Source organism: Oncorhynchus masou, chromosome 14 (assembly GCF_036934945.1).
Source record: "Oncorhynchus masou masou isolate Uvic2021 chromosome 14, UVic_Omas_1.1, whole genome shotgun sequence".
In the NCBI taxonomy this organism is placed as follows: Eukaryota; Metazoa; Chordata; class Actinopteri; order Salmoniformes; family Salmonidae; genus Oncorhynchus; species Oncorhynchus masou.
The window spans coordinates 33,499,093-33,516,619 of NC_088225.1; the positions used below are offsets into that span (position 1 = coordinate 33,499,093).

The following is a 17,527-nucleotide window of genomic DNA, read 5'->3' on the forward strand; positions in this document are numbered from 1 at the left end:
GGAGAAACATGATTCTGATGGTACTGAGGAAGAGGAGGAGAAACATGATTCTGATGGTACTGAGGAAGAGGAGGAGAAACATGATTCTGATGGTACTGAGGAGGAAGAGGAGAAACATGATTCTGATGGTACTGAGGAAGAGGAGGAGAAACATGGTTCTGATGGTACTGAGGAAGAGGAGGAGAAACATTATTCTGATGGTACTGAGGAAGAGGAGGAGAAACATGATTCTGATGGTACTGAGGAAGAGGAGGAGGAGAAACATGATTCTGATGGTACTGAGGAGGAGGAGGAGGAGAAACATGATTCTGACGGTACTGAGGATGAGGAGGAGAAACATGATTCTGATGGTACTGAGGAGGAGGAGGAGAAACATGATTCTGATGGTACTGAGGAAGAGGAGGAGAAACATGATTCTGATGGTACTGAGGAGGAGGAGGAGGAGAAACATGATTCTGATGGTACTGAGGAAGAGGAGGAGAAACATGATTCTGATGGTACTGAGGAAGAGGAGGAGGAGAAACATGATTCTGATGGTACTGAGGAGGAGGAGGAGAAACATGATTCTGATGGTACTGAGGAGGAGGAGGAGAAACATGATTCTGACGGTACTGAGGAAGAGGAGGAGAAACATGATTCTGATGGTACTGAGGAAGAGGAGGAGAAACATGATTCTGACGGTACTGAGGAAGAGGAGGAGAAACATGATTCTGATGGTACTGAGGATGAGGAGAAACATGATTCTGATGGTACTGAGGAGGAAGAGGAGGAGAAACATGATTCTGATGGTACTGAGGAGGAGGAGAAACATTATTCTGATGGTACTGAGGAGGAGGAAGAGGAGAAACATGATTCTGATGGTACTGAGGAGGAGGAGAAACATGATTCTGATGGTACTGAGGAGGAGGAGGAGGAGAAACATTATTCTGATGGTACTGAGGAGGAGGAAGAGGAGAAACATGATTCTGATGGTACTGAGGAGGAGGAGGAGAAACATGATTCTGACGGTACTGAGGAGGAGGAGGAGGAGAAACATGATTCTGATGGTACTGAGGAGGAGGAGGAGGAGAAACATTATTCTGATGGTACTGAGGAGGAGGAAGAGGAGAAACATGATTCTGATGGTACTGAGGAGGAGGAGGAGGAGAAACATGATTCTGATGGTACTGAAGAGGAGGAGGAAGAGGAGGAGAAACATGATTCTGATGGTACTGAGGAGGAGGAGGAGAAACATGATTCTGATGGTACTGAGGAGGAGGAGGAGGAGAAACATGATTCTGATGGTACTGAGGAGGAGGAGGAGGAGGAGAAACATGATTCTGATGGTACTGAGGAGGAGGAAGAGGAGAAACATGATTCTGATGGAACTGAGGAGGAGGAGGAGGAGGAGAAACATGATTCTGATGGTACTGAGGAAGAGGAGGAGAAACATGATTCTGATGGTACTGAGGAGGAAGAGGAGAAACATGATTCTGATGGTACTGAGGAAGAGGAGAAACATGATTCTGATGGTACTGAGGAGGAGGAGGAGAAACATGATTCTGATGGTACTGAGGAGGAGGAGGAGGAGAAACATGATTCTGATGGTACTGAGGAGGAGGAGGAGGAGAAACATGATTCTGATGGTACTGAGGAGGAAGAGGAGAAACATGATTCTGATGGTACTGAGGAGGAGGAGGAGGAGAAACATGATTCTGATGGTACTGAGGAGGAGGAGGAGAAACATGATTCTGATGGTACTGAGGAGGAAGAGGAGGAGAAACATGATTCTGATGGTACTGAGGAGGAAGAGGAGAAACATGATTCTGATGGTACTGAGGAGGAGGAGGAGGAGAAACATGATTCTGATGGTACTGAGGAGGAGGAGGAGGAGAAACATGATTCTGATGGTACTGAGGAGGAGGAGGAGGAGGAGGAGAAACATGATTCTGATGGTACTGAGGAGGAGGAGGAGAAACATGATTCTGATGGTACTGAGGAGGAGGAGAAACATGATTCTGATGGTACTGAGGAGGAAGAGGAGGGGAAACATGATTCTGATGGTACTGAGGAAGAGGAGGAGAAACATGATTCTGATGGTACTGAGGAGGAGGAAGAGGAGAAACATGATTCTGATGGTACTGAGGAGGAAGAGGAGGAGAAACATGATTCTGATGGTACTGAGGAAGAGGAGAAACATGATTCTGATGGTACTGAGGAAGAGGAGAAACATGATTCTGATGGTACTGAGGAAGAGGACAGGAGAAACATGATTCTGATGGTACTGAGGAGGAGGAGGAGGAGGAGAAACATGATTCTGACGGTGTGTAAGAGTCATAATAATTTGAGAGGTGATTATATTATTATATTATATTAGTCCTGTTACACACAGTGTGTAAGGGACATGTGTATTTTGCATATCCCTACTCCCCCTGAGACAGTCTCAGGGAGTGGGTTCACGGCCAGGGTCACCTTGTTCAGTGCCTTGCTCAAGGGCTCGGGGATTTGAACCATGCGTCCCTCCGTCTACCTATACCTCACCCTCTCGGAGCAGCTCGTCTGCAGTGTTGACTCCGTGTTCTATGAGTTTCTGGCAGTCGTCCAGCGGTCGAACGCTGTCCTGCTCGATGACATCCACTTCGCTAAGGAGCACGCTCAGACGCTCCGTCAGGAGGCGGGACACAGCCGTCTGGAGCTCTGAGAAATGACGCTTCAACCCCTCTCTGGCCTGAGACGAGCTGCCTCGTACCTGGAGGAGGAAGAGAGGGGAGGGAGAGAGAGAGAGGGGGTGGGAGAGGTTCAATTGATATGCTAACTTTGTACCAAAAATGCTAAAACGCACTGTTTCCAAATCGTAACCAGTCGTACCAGTCCCCCAACGGAACAGGAAGCTGGTGGTTAGTCGTTTGCAGTGAAACTTAGTCTCTGTTTCAGTTCCTCTTAACAGACAACCATGCTGAGCTGAACTCCTGTCATTATGAAACTACTAGACTGTCTCAGTCCAAAATGGCACCCTTAGTGTCTTTATAGTGCACTAGTGCTCATAGAGAGGAGGGGCCCATAAGGGAAGAAGGGCCAATAGAGCTCTGGTCAAAAGTAGTGCACTATATAGGGAGCTTTTTGGGACACACACCCACTGACTGACAGTCCTCCTCTCACTATGACTCTGACTATGAGAGAGAGAGACCAGAGAGAGAGAGACCAGAGAGAGAGAGAGAGAGACCAGAGAGAGAGACCAGTGAGTGAGCGAGAGAGAGAGAGAGAGAGACTAGTGAGTGAGAGACCAGTAAGTGAGAGAGACCAGTGAGAGAGAGACCAGTGAGAGAGAGACCAGTGAGAGAGAGAGACCAGTGAGAGAGAGAGACCAGTGAGCGACCGAGAGCGAGAGAGAGACTAGTGAGCGAGAGAGAGCAGTGAGCGACTGAGTGCGAGAGAGAGACTAGTGAGCGAGAGAGAGAGCGAGACCAGTGAGCGAGAGAGACCAGTGAGCGAGAGAGACCAGTGAGCGAGAGAGACCAGAGAGAGCGAGAGAGAGAGAGAGAGAGCGAGAGAGAGAAGGAAACAGAAGAGCAGAGGAGCTGCACTGATAAACAAGAGAAAAGAATAGTTGGATGAGGATGGAAAGACCTACATAGAACACTATCGGAGATCAGTGTGTATGGACAGCAGGACACAGGAAATGCCTCACTGGAGCCATTGCATCACTTCCTGGTGTCTATCAGTTTTGTGGAGATAAGGGCAGTATCCTAAATGGCACCCTATTCTCTATATAGTGAACTCATTTTGACCACGACCCAAAGGTAGTTCACTATGGAGGGAATAGGGTGTAATTTGGGATGTTGCCAAATATCATGTATATTTTGGGACGGTGAAGGATGGGAAAGCTAATATTGTCATCTGGAATACAATGACATGTCCACTGGGAGTAGAGGGCATACAGGCTGGGGAGAGAGAGATAAGAGGTATGAGAGAGAGAGAGGAGAGAGAGAGCGAGATACCAGAGAGTGAGAGGAGAGAGAGAGACCAGAGAGAGAGAGAGAGAGAGAGAGAGAGAGACAGACCAGAGAGAGACAGACCAGAGAGAGAGAGAGAGAGAGAGAGAGAGAGAGAGAGAGAGAGAGAGAGAGAGAGAGACAGAGAGAGAGAGAGAGAGAGAGAAACCAGAGAGAGAGAGACAGAGAAACCAGAGAGAGAGAGACAGACCAGAGAGAGAGAGAGAGAGAGACAGACCAAGAGAGAGAGAGAGACAGACCAAGAGAGAGAGAGAGAGAGACAGACCAAGAGAGAGAGAGAGACAGACCAAGAGAGAGAGAGACAGACCAAGAGAGAGAGAGAGACAGACCAAGAGAGAGAGAGATACAGACCAAGAGAGAGAGAGATACAGACCAGAGAGAGAGACAAACCAGAGAGAGAGAGACAGACCAGAGAGAGAGAGACAGACCAGAGAGAGAGAGAGAGACCAGAGAGAGAGAGAGAGACAACTACAGGATGTTTTGACTCCCTCTCTTCCAGAAGCCAGAAGTATCTAAGGCACACACACTGCTCACGGACGTCACACCATCCTGGTAATCTGTGTGTGTGACAGAGCAGCTTTTCCTGCCTGCCCCGTCTCATATTACAGTGATGATGACTCTTCCCTGGGGAAGAGGGGGGTTATGGGAAAAATGGCCCAAAACTGGACTCTACAGCTGGGAAAGGAGAGAGATGTGTGCCAGATAATGGGGTGGGAACAGTGGGCCCAAAGAGCAGCAGAACAGAACCAGTCTGTAGATAAAAGTGTCTGTTTCAATTAATTGATAACTTTGGCATTCTCTTGGTTATATAGAGGGGGTACTACCCACTCTCAGTTATATAGAGGGGGTACTACCCGTTCTCTCAGTTATATAGAGGGGGTACTACCCGTTCCCTTGGTTATATAGAGGGGGTACTACCCGTTCCCTTGGTTATATAGAGGGGGTACTACCCGTTCTCATGGTTATATAGAGGGGGTACTACCCGTTCTCTTGGTTATATAGAGGGGGTACTACCCGTTCCCTTGGTTATATAGAGGGGGTACTACCCGTTCCCTTGGTTATATAGAGGGGGTACTACCCGTTCCTTGGTTATATAGAGGGGGTACTACCCGTTCCCTTGGTTATATAGAGAGGGTACTACCCGTTCTCTTGGTTATATAGAGGGGGTACTACCCGTTCTCTTCGTTATATAGAGGGAGTACTACCCATTCTCTTGGTTATATAGAGGGGGTACTACCCGTTCTCTTGGTTATATAGAGGGGGTACTACCCGTTCCCTTGGTTATATAGAGGGGGTACTACCCGTTCCCTTGGTTATATAGAGGGGGTACTACCCGTTCTCTTGGTTATATAGAGGGAGTACTACCCATTCTCTTGGTTATATAGAGGGGGTACTACCCGTTCCCTTGGTTATATAGAGGGGGTACTACCCGTTCTCCTGGTTATATAGAGGGAGTACTACCCGTTCTCTTGGTTATATAGAGGGGGTACTACCCGTTCCCTTGGTTATATAGAGGGGGTACTACCCGTTCTCATGGTTATATAGAGGGGGTACTACCCGTTCCCTTGGTTATATAGAGGGGGTACTACCCGTTCCCTTGGTTATATAGAGGGAGTACTACCCATTCTCTTGGTTATATAGAGGGGGTACTACCCATTCTCATGGTTATATAGAGGGGGTACTACCCATTCTCTTGGTTATATAGAGGGGGTACTACCCGTTCTCTTCGTTATATAGAGGGAGTACTACCCATTCTCTTGGTTATATAGAGGGGGTACTACCCGTTCTCTTGGTTATATAGAGGGGGTACTACCCGTTCCCTTGGTTATATAGAGGGGGTACTACCCGTTCCCTTGGTTATATAGAGGGGGTACTACCCGTTCCCTTGGTTATATAGAGGGAGTACTACCCATTCTCTTGGTTATATAGAGGGGGTACTACCCGTTCCCTTGGTTATATAGAGGGGGTACTACCCGTTCTCCTGGTTATATAGAGGGAGTACTACCCGTTCTCTTGGTTATATAGAGGGGGTACTACCCGTTCCCTTGGTTATATAGAGGGGGTACTACCCGTTCTCATGGTTATATAGAGGGGGTACTACCCGTTCCCTTGGTTATATAGAGGGGGTACTACCCGTTCCCTTGGTTATATAGAGGGGGTACTACCCGTTCCTTTGGTTATATAGAGGGGGTACTACCCGTTCCCTTGGTTATATAGAGGGGGTACTACCCATTCTCTCGGTTATATAGAGGGGGTACTACCCATTCTCTCGGTTATATAGAGGGGGTACTACCCATTCTCTCAGTTATATAGAGGGGGTACTACCCATTCTCTCAGTTATATAGAGGGGGTACTACCCGTTCCCTTGGTTATATAGAGGGGGTACTACCCGTTCCCTTGGTTATATAGAGGGGGTACTACCCGTTCTCTTGGTTATATAGAGGGAGTACTACCCATTCTCTTGGTTATATAGAGGGGGTACTACCCGTTCCCTTGGTTATATAGAGGGGGTACTACCCGTTCTCCTGGTTATATAGAGGGGGTACTACCCGTTCCCTTGGTTATATAGAGGGGGTACTACCCGTTCCCTTGGTTATATAGAGGGGGTACTACCCGTTCCCTTGGTTATATAGAGGGGGTACTACCCGTTCCCTTGGTTATATAGAGGGGGTACTACCCGTTCCTTTGGTTATATAGAGGGGGTACTACCCGTTCCCTTGGTTATATAGAGGGGGTACTACCCATTCTCTCGGTTATATAGAGGGGGTACTACCCATTCTCTCAGTTATATAGAGGGGGTACTACCCATTCTCTCAGTTATATAGAGGGGGTACTATCCGTTCCCTTGGTTATATAGAGGGGGTACTACCCATTCTCTTGGTTAGTGTAGTTGTGTTGTTACCTGTTTGCGTGAGGGTTGGACCAGTGTAGTTGTGTTACTACCTGTTTGCGTGAGGGTTGGACCAGTGTAGTTGTGTTGTTACCTGTTTGCGTGAGGGTTGGACCAGTGTAGTTGTGTTGTTACCTGTTTACGTGAGGGTTGGACCAGTGTAGTTGTGTTGTTACCTGTTTACGTGAGGGTTGGACTAGTGTAGTTGTGTTACTATCTGTTTGCGTGAGGGTTGGACCAGTGTAGTTGTTACTACCTGTTTGCGTGAGGGTTGGACCAGTGTAGTTGTGTTACTACCTGTTTGCGTGAGGGTTGGACCAGTGTAGTTGTGTTGTTACCTGTTTGCGTGAGGGTTGGACCGGTGTAGTTGTGTTGTTACCTGTTTGCGTGAGGGTTGGACCAGTGTCGTTGTGTTGTTACCTGTTTGCGTGAGGGTTGGACCGGTGTAGTTGTGTTGTTACCTGTTTGCGTGAGGGTTGGACCAGTGTAGTTGTATTACTACCTGTTTGCGTGAGGGTTGGACCGGTTGTGTTGTGTTGTTACCTGTTTGCGTGAGGGTTGGACCAGTGTAGTTGTGTTACTACCTGTTTGCGTGAGGGTTGGACCAGTGTAGTTGTGTTACTACCTGTTTGCGTGAGGGTTGGACCGGTGTAGTTGTGTTGTTACCTGTTTACGTGCTTGGCTGAGTCCATGTAGGCGTTGTTGTAGTTCGCTCCTGTAATTCTGAGCTGCTTCTATACTCTCCTTCGCCTCCTGCAGCAACGCCTCAGCTTCTATAGACATCCTGCTGTACCGCCTAGGCTCCCACACACACACACACACACACACACACACACACACACACACACACACACACACACACACACACACACACACACACACACACACACACACACACACACACACACACACACGTCATTAGCGGATGTTTGTAACTTCAGGTCCCTGTGGTCTAAAGACTGGTTTCACACATACTGTATAAAGACTGGTTTCACACAGACTGGTTTCACACAGACTGGTTTCACAGACTGGTTTCACACAGACTGGTTTCACATAGACTGGTTTCACAGAGACTGTATAAAGACTGGTTTCACATAGACTGTATAAAGACTGGTTTCACATAGACTGTATAAAGACTGGTTTCACACAGACTGTATAAAGGCTGGTTTCACACAGACTGTATAAAGGCTGGTTTCACACAGACTGGTTTCACACAGACTGGTTTCACATAGACTGTATAAAGACTGGTTTCACACAGACTGTATAAAGACTGGTTTCACAGACTGTATAAAGCCTGGTTTCACACATAGACTGCACAGAGACTGATTTCACAGAGACTGGTTTCACATAGACTGTATAAAGACTGGTTTCACACAGACTGTATAAAGACTGGTTTCACAGACTGTATAAAGCCTGGTTTCACACATAGACTGCACAGAGACTGATTTCACAGAGACTGGTTTCACATAGACTGTATAAAGACTGGTTTCACACAGACTGGTTTCACATAGACTGGTTTCACACAGACTGTATAAAGCCTGGTTTCACACAGACTGTATAAAGCCTGGTTTCACACATAGACTGCACAGAGACTGATTTCACAGAGACTGGTTTCACACAGACTGTATAAAGCCTGGTTTCACACATAGACTGATTTCACAGAGACTGATTTCACAGAGACTGGTTTCACACAGACTGTATAAAGACTGGTTTCACACATAGACTGCACAGAGACTGATTTCACAGAGACTGATTTCACAGGACTGGTTTCACACATAGACTGTATAAAGACTGGTTTCACCAGAGGCAGAAAGAGGAGATGGACAGGTTTTCACTAGAAACCATCCCAGTGTACACAATGTATCCTACCCTGCCCCCAAACACACACCTTCGTGAGGACATCTGGGAGGTTCATTGATTGATTGATTGATTGATTGAGTGAGACTGTTCAAAGGGTCACGGTACGACTGTCGAACTCACACAGACACCCCGGGAGGGTCAGAGTTAGTGTTGTAGGACAACAACACCAGTGGAACCACATGACCCACTGGGCTGAACCCACCCGTTTCCCTCCAGACAGATAAAACAAAACACATGGTCTGTCCCTTAAAGAACTCCCCCTGGTAAAACGGAGTCCAGTATTTAGGGAGTAGGGTGCCATTTGGGATGCAGACAGTGGTTCCATCTCTCCCTGCGGACATCTTTGGTTCAATCTACAGACCTAACAGATAGATTGACTGTGACTGTAGGCCTAACAGAACCAGTCAATCTAACAGAACCACACAGTCAATCTAACAGAACCACACAGTCAATCTAACAGAACCACACAGACACAGTCAATCTAACAGAACCACACAGTCAATCTAACAGAACCACACAGACACAGTCAATCTAACAGAACCACACAGTCAATCTAACAGAACCACAAAGTCGCAGACAATCTAACAGAACCACATAGACACAGTCAATCTAACAGAACCACACAGACACAGTCAATCTAACAGAACCACACAGACACAGTCAATCTAACAGAACCACACAGTCAATCTAACAGAACCACAAAGTCGCAGACAATCTAACAGAACCACATAGACACAGTCAATCTAACAGAACCACACAGACACAGACAATCTAACAGAACCACACAGACAATCTAACAGAACCACACAGTCAATCTAACAGAACCACAGAGACACAGTCAATCTAACAGAACCACACAGACACAGTCAATCTAACAGAACCACACAGACACAGACAATCTAACAGAACCACACAGTCAATCTAACAGAACCACACAGACAATCTAACAGAACCACACAGTCAATCTAACAGAACCACACAGACACAGACAATCTAACAGAACCACACAGACAATCTAACAGAACCACACAGACAATCTAACAGAACCACACAGTCAATCTAACAGAACCACACAGACACAGTCAATCTAACAGAACTACACAGACACAGTTACACAAGAACATATTGAGATGTGCTTCTTTGTCACTGATCTGTTAGAAAATAACTAGTGTATGTTTTTCAGAAAGCTTTTTAAAAGGGTGTGGTTTGTTGTTGGTTGCTGTTCTCAGTCTCTAGAATCCTTCAGATTATAACACACTGTCTCTAGAATCCTACAGAATATAACACACTGTCTCTAGAATCCTACAGATTATAACACACTGTCTCTAGAATCCTACAGAATATAACACACTGTCTCTAGAATCCTACAGATTATAACACACTGTCTCTAGAATCCTACAGATTATAACACACTGTCTCTAGAATCCTACAGATTATAACACACTGTCTCTAGAATCCTACAGATTATAACACACTGTCTCTAGAATCCTACAGGTTATAACACACTGTCTCTAGAATCCTACAGATTATAACACACTGTCTCTAGAATCCTACAGATTATAACACACTGTCTCTAGAATCCTTCAGATTATAACACACTGTCTCTAGAATCCTACAGATTATAACACACTGTCTCTAGAATCCTACAGATTATAACACACTGTCTCTAGAATCCTACAGATTATAACACACTGTCTCTAGAATCCTACAGATTATAACACACTGTCTCTAGAATCCTACAGATTATAACACACTGTCTCTAGAATCCTACAGATTATAACACACTGTCTCTAGAATCCTACAGAATATAACACACTGTCTCTAGAATCCTACAGATTATAACACGCTGTCTCTAGAATCCTACAGATTATAACACACTGTCTCTAGAATCCTACAGATTATAACACGCTGTCTCTAGAATCCTACAGATTATAACACGCTGTCTCTAGAATCCTACAGATTATAACACGCTGTCTCTAGAATCCTACAGATTATAACACACTGTCTCTAGAATCCTACAGATTATAACACACTGTCTCTAGAATCCTACAGATTATAACACACTGTCTCTAGAATCCTACAGATTATAACACACTGTCTCTAGAATCCTACAGATTATAACACACTGTCTCTAGAATCCTACAGGTTATAACACACTGTCTCTAGAATCCTACAGATTATAACACACTGTCTCTAGAATCCTACAGATTATAACACACTGTCTCTAGAATCCTACAGATTATAACACACTGTCTCTAGAATCCTACAGATTATAACACGCTGTCTCTGTCTCTCTCAGGGCTCCTAAAGATAATCAACAAAAAAAAGTCCTCATTTGTGTGACCTGTTGGGGATTAATCAGAATAGTTGGGTAACATAGATAGGATGTTTAATTTTCATTATATGCGTGTGAGTTACTTCTCATTTAGAATGTATCTTGTTGTACTGTAGTGGTGGCCATTTGTGGTTAGAGTGTAGAGGCGGCAGGGTAGCCTAGTGGTTAGAGTGTAGAGGTGGCAGGGTAGCCTAGTGGTTAGAGTGTAGAGGTGGGAGGGTAGCCTAGTGGTTAGAGTGTAGAGGTGGCAGGGTAGCCTAGTGGTTAGAGTGTAGAGGCGGCAGGGTAGCCTAGTGGTTAGAGTGTAGAGGTGGCAGGGTAGCCTAGTGGTTAGAGGGTAGAGGCGGCAGGGTAGCCTAGTGGTTATAGTGTAGAGGTGGCAGGGTAGCCTAGTGGTTAGAGTGTAGAGGTGGCAGGGTAGCCTAGTGGTTAGAGTGTAGAGGTGGCAGGGTAGCCTAGTGGTTAGAGTGTAGAGGTGGCAGGGTAGCCTAGTGGTTAGAGTGTAGAGGTGGCAGGGTAGCCTAGTGGTTAGAGTGTAGAGGTGGCAGGGTAGCCTAGTGGTTAGAGTGTAGAGGTGGCAGGGTAGCCTAGTGGTTAGAGTGTAGAGGTGGCAGGGTAACCTAGTGGTTAGAGTGTAGAGGTGGGAGGGTAGCCTAGTGGTTAGAGTGTAGAGGTGGCAGGGTAGCCTAGTGGTTAGAGTGTAGAGGCGGCAGGGTAGCCTAGTGGTTAGAGTGTAGAGGTGGCAGGGTAGCCTAGTGGTTAGAGGGTAGAGGCGGCAGGGTAGCCTAGTGGTTATAGTGTAGAGGTGGCAGGGTAGCCTAGTGGTTAGAGTGTAGAGGTGGCAGGGTAGCCTAGTGGTTAGAGAGTAGAGGTGGCAGGGTAGCCTAGTGGTTAGAGTGTAGAGGTGGCAGGGTAGCCTAGTGGTTAGAGTGTAGAGGTGGCAGGGTAGCCTAGTGGTTAGAGTGTAGAGGTGGCAGGGTAGCCTAGTGGTTAGAGTGTAGAGGTGGCAGGGTAACCTAGTGGTTAGAGCGTTGGACTAGTAACCGGAAAGTTGCAAGTTCAAACCCCCGAGCCGACAAGGTACAAATCTGTCGTTCTGCCCCTGAACAGGCAGTTAAACCCACTGTTCCTAGGCCGTCATTGAAAATAAGGATTTGTTCTTAACTGACTTGCATGGTTAAATAAAGGTAAAATAAATAAAAACTTGGGCTGCAGAGAGTGGAGGGGTCAATCTTGTCTTCATATGTAAACATGTCTTTTAAACCATGTGAAGGGATGATTGAGGGGGAACCAATTATCTCTTGGCTCCACAATGTCTGTGTGCCAGTCACTGTGTCTCTGTGATCTTGTCCAGGAGGGGTGTATTTGATATATGCCTGTTGATGAGGTTTTGTTTTATGGTCCTGAGAGCGAGATAAGAACATAGTTTAGGAGACAAAGCTGAACGATAATTTATAGCCAATGCTGTCTGGCTATGTGTGTCTTTGCTATAAAGGATCTCAGTTGCAATGTGTAAAGAATTCATTTATAGACACTGAATTGATCTGAGAGTCACAGGGTTGTGATGGAGCTCATAATAATTAAAGATGGACTTTATGATAACTCTGACTTGTGTGGTGGTTTGCTCTCATGGTTTTGTAAATACAGGAAATTTCCACTACAGACCACATTTATATTGATTTGGTCCTTTTTTTAGTTGGGGGTTACAGATACAATATTCAGATTCATATCAATTAATATATTCAGGTCATATTTTCCATTCCATATATTCCTGTTGTACCGGTGTGCTGCCAACATGAAAACCAAACAGGAAGGTGTTAGTAGTGTGACAGTGATGTCAAAGAGTCGATATAACTCTGCAGGTCTGGCTATTGCCGCGAATGCGCTTTTGTTAAATCATCACCCGTTTGGCGAAGTAGGCTGTGATTCACTGATAAATTAACAGGCACCGCATTGACTATATGCAACGCAGGACAAGCTAGTTACACTAGTAATATCATCAACCATGTGTAGTTAACTAGTGATTATGTGAAGATTGATTGTTTTTATAAGTTTAATGCCAGCTAGCACCTTACCTTGTCTCCTTGCTGCCCTCGTGTAACAGGTGGTCAGCCTGCCACTCAGTCTCCTAATGGAGAGCAATGTAATCGGCCAGAATAGGCATCCAAAAATGCCATTTAACGATGGTTATGAAAACTTGAAATCGTCCCTAATTAAAATCGGCCATTCCGATGAATCGGTCGACCTCTAGTTTTAACAGTCGTCAAGTAGGCTACTGTGACTATTTGATCATAATGTAGGCCTACCAGAGTGGCCTACCAGAGTGGCCTACCAGAGTGGCCTACCAGAGTGGCTTACCAGAGTGGCTTACCAGAGTGGCCTACCAGAGTGGCCTACCAGAGTGGCCTACCAGAGTGGCCTACCAGAGTGGCCTACCAGAGTGGCCTACCATCAACAACAATAGAGAAAATGCATCCAATAACATTTTAACATGTAAACAGCTGTTCTGTCATTCAGCCTACAGTAGCAGCCAATGTGTGGTGTTCAATGTCGCCCGACATTCCATGAGACTTTTGAAAAAGAAAAACAAAACAGGGCTTGACATGAACCTGTTTATCTACTTGTCCTTCAGACAAGGAGGTGACTGAAAATGTTGTTGTTGTTGTTGTTTCCACTTTACAAAATACACTGTGTTATTATTCCCATAGTATTACTACAGAGAATCAGACACATGTTGCTGCCCTCTGCCCATTGGCTGCTTAGTTTATTCACGCCCGTCTCAAAATACAACACTGTCCCTTCAAAGGCAAAGGAAAGCTCTTTACCTGACCTGCTTGTCTAGAAATGTTCTGTGCTCTTGTAGGAAGCAGTCACTCCCCTACTACTGACTACTAATGATCTAGAACTGGGCTAATAACTCACTAACTAGTGAAGGATATATGAACTAAAATGTGGACACGTGGCTACATGCTGCTCTTGATTTGATCTCAAAACAAGCACATCTACTCACTATCAAGTCAGATGTTATTGGTCACATACACGTGTTCAGCAGATGTTATTGGTCACATATTTAACAGATGTTGTTGGTCACATACACATGTTCAGCAGATGTTATTGCGGGTGTAGCGAAATGCTTGTGTTTCCTAGGTCCGACAGTGCAAGTAATATCTAACAATTTCACAACCTATACACACAAATCTCAGTAAAGGAATGGAATTAAGAACGTATAAATATTTGGACGAGCAATGTCAGTGATACCACAGCTGTAAACACAGTCCAGTTTAAAGGAAATGGCATAGATCCATATATGGCAATGATCTATTTGCATATAGGCCTAACTGCAGCTCTGATTGGTTACGCCCCACCAGTCTGTGTAGAGTACCGGCTGAGTCGTGCTCAATAGAATCCTACTCTGACGCGTTCTGCCTTCAACAAAATCTCTTGCATAGGTAGTTTTGTTTCAGGTATGTTTGCATTGAAAACTGTTCGCTGCTCTGGCCCCCCAATGGTGGAACAGACTCCCTCACGACGCCAGGACAGCGGAGTCAATCACCACCTTCCGGAGACACCTGAAACCCCACCTCTTCAAGGAATACCTAGGATAGGATAAAGCAATCCTTCTCACCCCCCCCCCCCTAAATGATTTAGATGCACTATTGTAAAGTGGCTGTTCCACTGATGTCAGAAGGTGAATTCACCAATTTGTAAGTCGCTCTGGATAAGAGCGTCTGCTAAATGACTTAAATGTAAATGTTAAATGAAATTGGCCACAGTAAAGCGAAATGTAGATTGGCGTTAACTAACAGGGAACACTCTAGAAAGTTGAGTAAAGTTCAATCTCGTGCTTCTCTCAGTGGGCTGATATTTCTTGCCGTGCAGCAATCTCAGGCCACTGCGCGGCGCGCTCAGTTTAGAGGGAACGTTGGTGAGGACTGAGTTAGCACCGAGTTGGGACTAGAAAGATGGAGAACTTTGTGTGTGTGTGTGTGTGTGCGCTTGAGAGTGTACGGACGTGTGTATAGGAGTGTGTGTGTGTGTTAGAGGTGTATGCTACAGTGTTGTCTATGTGATGATGCTGCTGCCGCTGATGCTGCTGCTGCTGGTGACCTAGATTCAGACCGGGCCTCCTGCCTGAACACACTGCCTACATCACAAATAGAACCCTAGTCCCTATGTAGTGCACTACTGTTGGGTCTGATCCCTATTGGCCCTGGTCTCTCTCTCTCTTTCTCTCATCTCTGTCACATGCATTTACATGTGACAGAGATAGTGTGTGTGACAGAGATAGTATGACGTGAATGTGTATGCCCCACTTCTAAGACTAGACCCCCTCCCTCCACGCACACACACAGGATTTAAAGGCAGTAATCTTGGAGCAATATAACAGATTCCCCCCAGCGTGGGAGGAACATTCAGGTCACATGGATAATCACACACACACACACACACACACACACACACACACACACACACACACACACACACACACACACACAATGTGGATCGCAGAAAGCCTCAGACTATTGTTGAGAAGATGCTGTCAGTGAAGCATGAAATCACCCTCACTCCAGCTGAAACAAAGTCTGCTACGGTCCTGGTCAAAAGTAATGTACTATGTAGGGAATATGATGCTATTTTCCTGGTCAAAAGTAATGTACTATGTAGGGACTTCGTTTTTCAGTATGTACGGAAATCCATACAGTGGGTTTGGCTTTCGGACTTGTTATGAACATAGACCACTGACCTATAGATACGTCTTGATCTGTTGCTAGGAAACAGTCCTACTGGCATGTCTACACTTTAATTCCATGAGTGTTACTGATAGCTAATGTAACAGTATAATTTTAGACCGTCCATACCCGGGCGCGAACCAGGGACCCTCTGCACACATCAACAACTTCAGCGCGAACCACCGCTAACGTAGCTCGCGTTTCACATCCGTTACACTAAGTCAAGAAAGGAAAGTAACCAATGTTATTCCATAATCACTATCCAGTATAATCATTCCTAGCCACCGTGCTTCTACACCTGCATTTTGCTGTTTGGGGTTTTCGGCTGGGTTTCTGTACAGCACTTTGTGACATCGGCGGATGTAAAAATGGCTTTATAAATCAAATATTATTGATTTGATGGATTGATTGATTAGTAACCTACAAAACTCATCACTTTGGACAACTGCCATTCTGATAGTTATTTCTAGACCTTTCATTTGATTTCACCATATTCAGCAGTAGGCTACTACAATCATCAGATCAGATAATTACATCAGACGTGTCATTCTACTGTCTGTCATTGTGTGTTCAACGTGGAAAGTTATGACAGATGCTCACATAAAGACGAGTGTGGAGCTTCGACCGCAACTATTATTATCACGTAGCGAGCGGATGACACGGAGATGCAACGCAACTTTGCACAACAGAAAAACATGCCCATACTCGCTTAAAATCAACTTCCGTAATTCTAAAACACCCCCGTTTCACGCGAAGGCATCACCCAACATGCCTTTATCGACACATATGCACTTCACACAATTGAGGTTATTGTTGACGATGAATGAAAGTAAAGCATCGAGGGCTTGGCTTTCACCAACCCTCAGGAAACAATACATTTACAGAAAATGTCAAAGAAAACACCCAAGTAAGCCAGTTCATATTACATCAAAAATAATATTCGAGACATTAGTAAACGCTTCATGTAGCCTATTAAATAATACGATAACGAATCCTACCTGATTCGGACTTAGTTTCTGGTCATTCTAAAGTTCGATGCCGTCTCGGCTACCGACCAACGCAAAGACGTTCTTGCGCCAGTCAAAAAAAAAAACAATTTACTGGGCTTTCTGCTGATCGGCAGCTCAACTAGCCAATAGAAGAAGGATATCACCCAGTCTTCCTCTCCGTGTGCCCGCCCTCTGAGTTGCAAATGTGATACAATAGCCTTGCTGTAACACTTAAAACCACGGATGAAACTCGGATGATACATTAGCATAAACATCCCAAGTCAAGTCTCAACCAAATAAATGTACTTTCTAACTGTGCGATTTTATTGTTTGGACATTTTTATCATCGCCAAAATATGCATGTGATTGAGAATACATGTACTGCAGTAGACACTAAGTGACTGAATCATGACAGCTATCAAATCAAACATTATTTGTCACATGCATCGGATACAAGTGTAGACCTTACAGTGAAATCCTTTACTTACAAGCCCTTAATAAACTAAAGTAAAAAATAATAAAAAGTAACACAATAACATAACAATAACGAGGTTATATACAGGGGGCACCGGTACCGAGTCAGTGTGGAGGTTATATACAGGGGGTACCAGTACTGAGTCAGAGTGGAGGATATATACAGGGGGCACCGGTACCGAGTCAGTGTGGAGGCTATATACAGGTGGTACTGGTACTGAGTCAGTGTGGAGGTTATATACAGGGGGTACCGGTAC

The 17,527-nt window shown here is 45.2% G+C and overlaps 1 protein-coding gene across 2 annotated transcripts in view; it reads right to left on the minus strand.

Moving 5' to 3' along the window:
• The window catches only part of LOC135554764 (cytokine receptor-like factor 3), a 35,806-nt gene extending 18,894 nt beyond the window's left edge, over window positions 1-16,912 (minus strand). For both annotated transcript variants that reach the window (XM_064987196.1, XM_064987194.1), the window contains exons 1-3: window positions 16,806-16,912; window positions 7,549-7,678; window positions 2,516-2,728 (exon numbers count right to left, since the gene is read on the minus strand). In XM_064987196.1, the coding sequence (XP_064843268.1) occupies window positions 2,516-2,728; window positions 7,549-7,665 (330 nt within the window). In that variant the 5' untranslated portion in view covers window positions 7,666-7,678; window positions 16,806-16,912. The remainder of the gene's footprint in view (window positions 1-2,515; window positions 2,729-7,548; window positions 7,679-16,805) is intronic.
• Window positions 16,913-17,527: the final 615 nt, after the last annotated feature.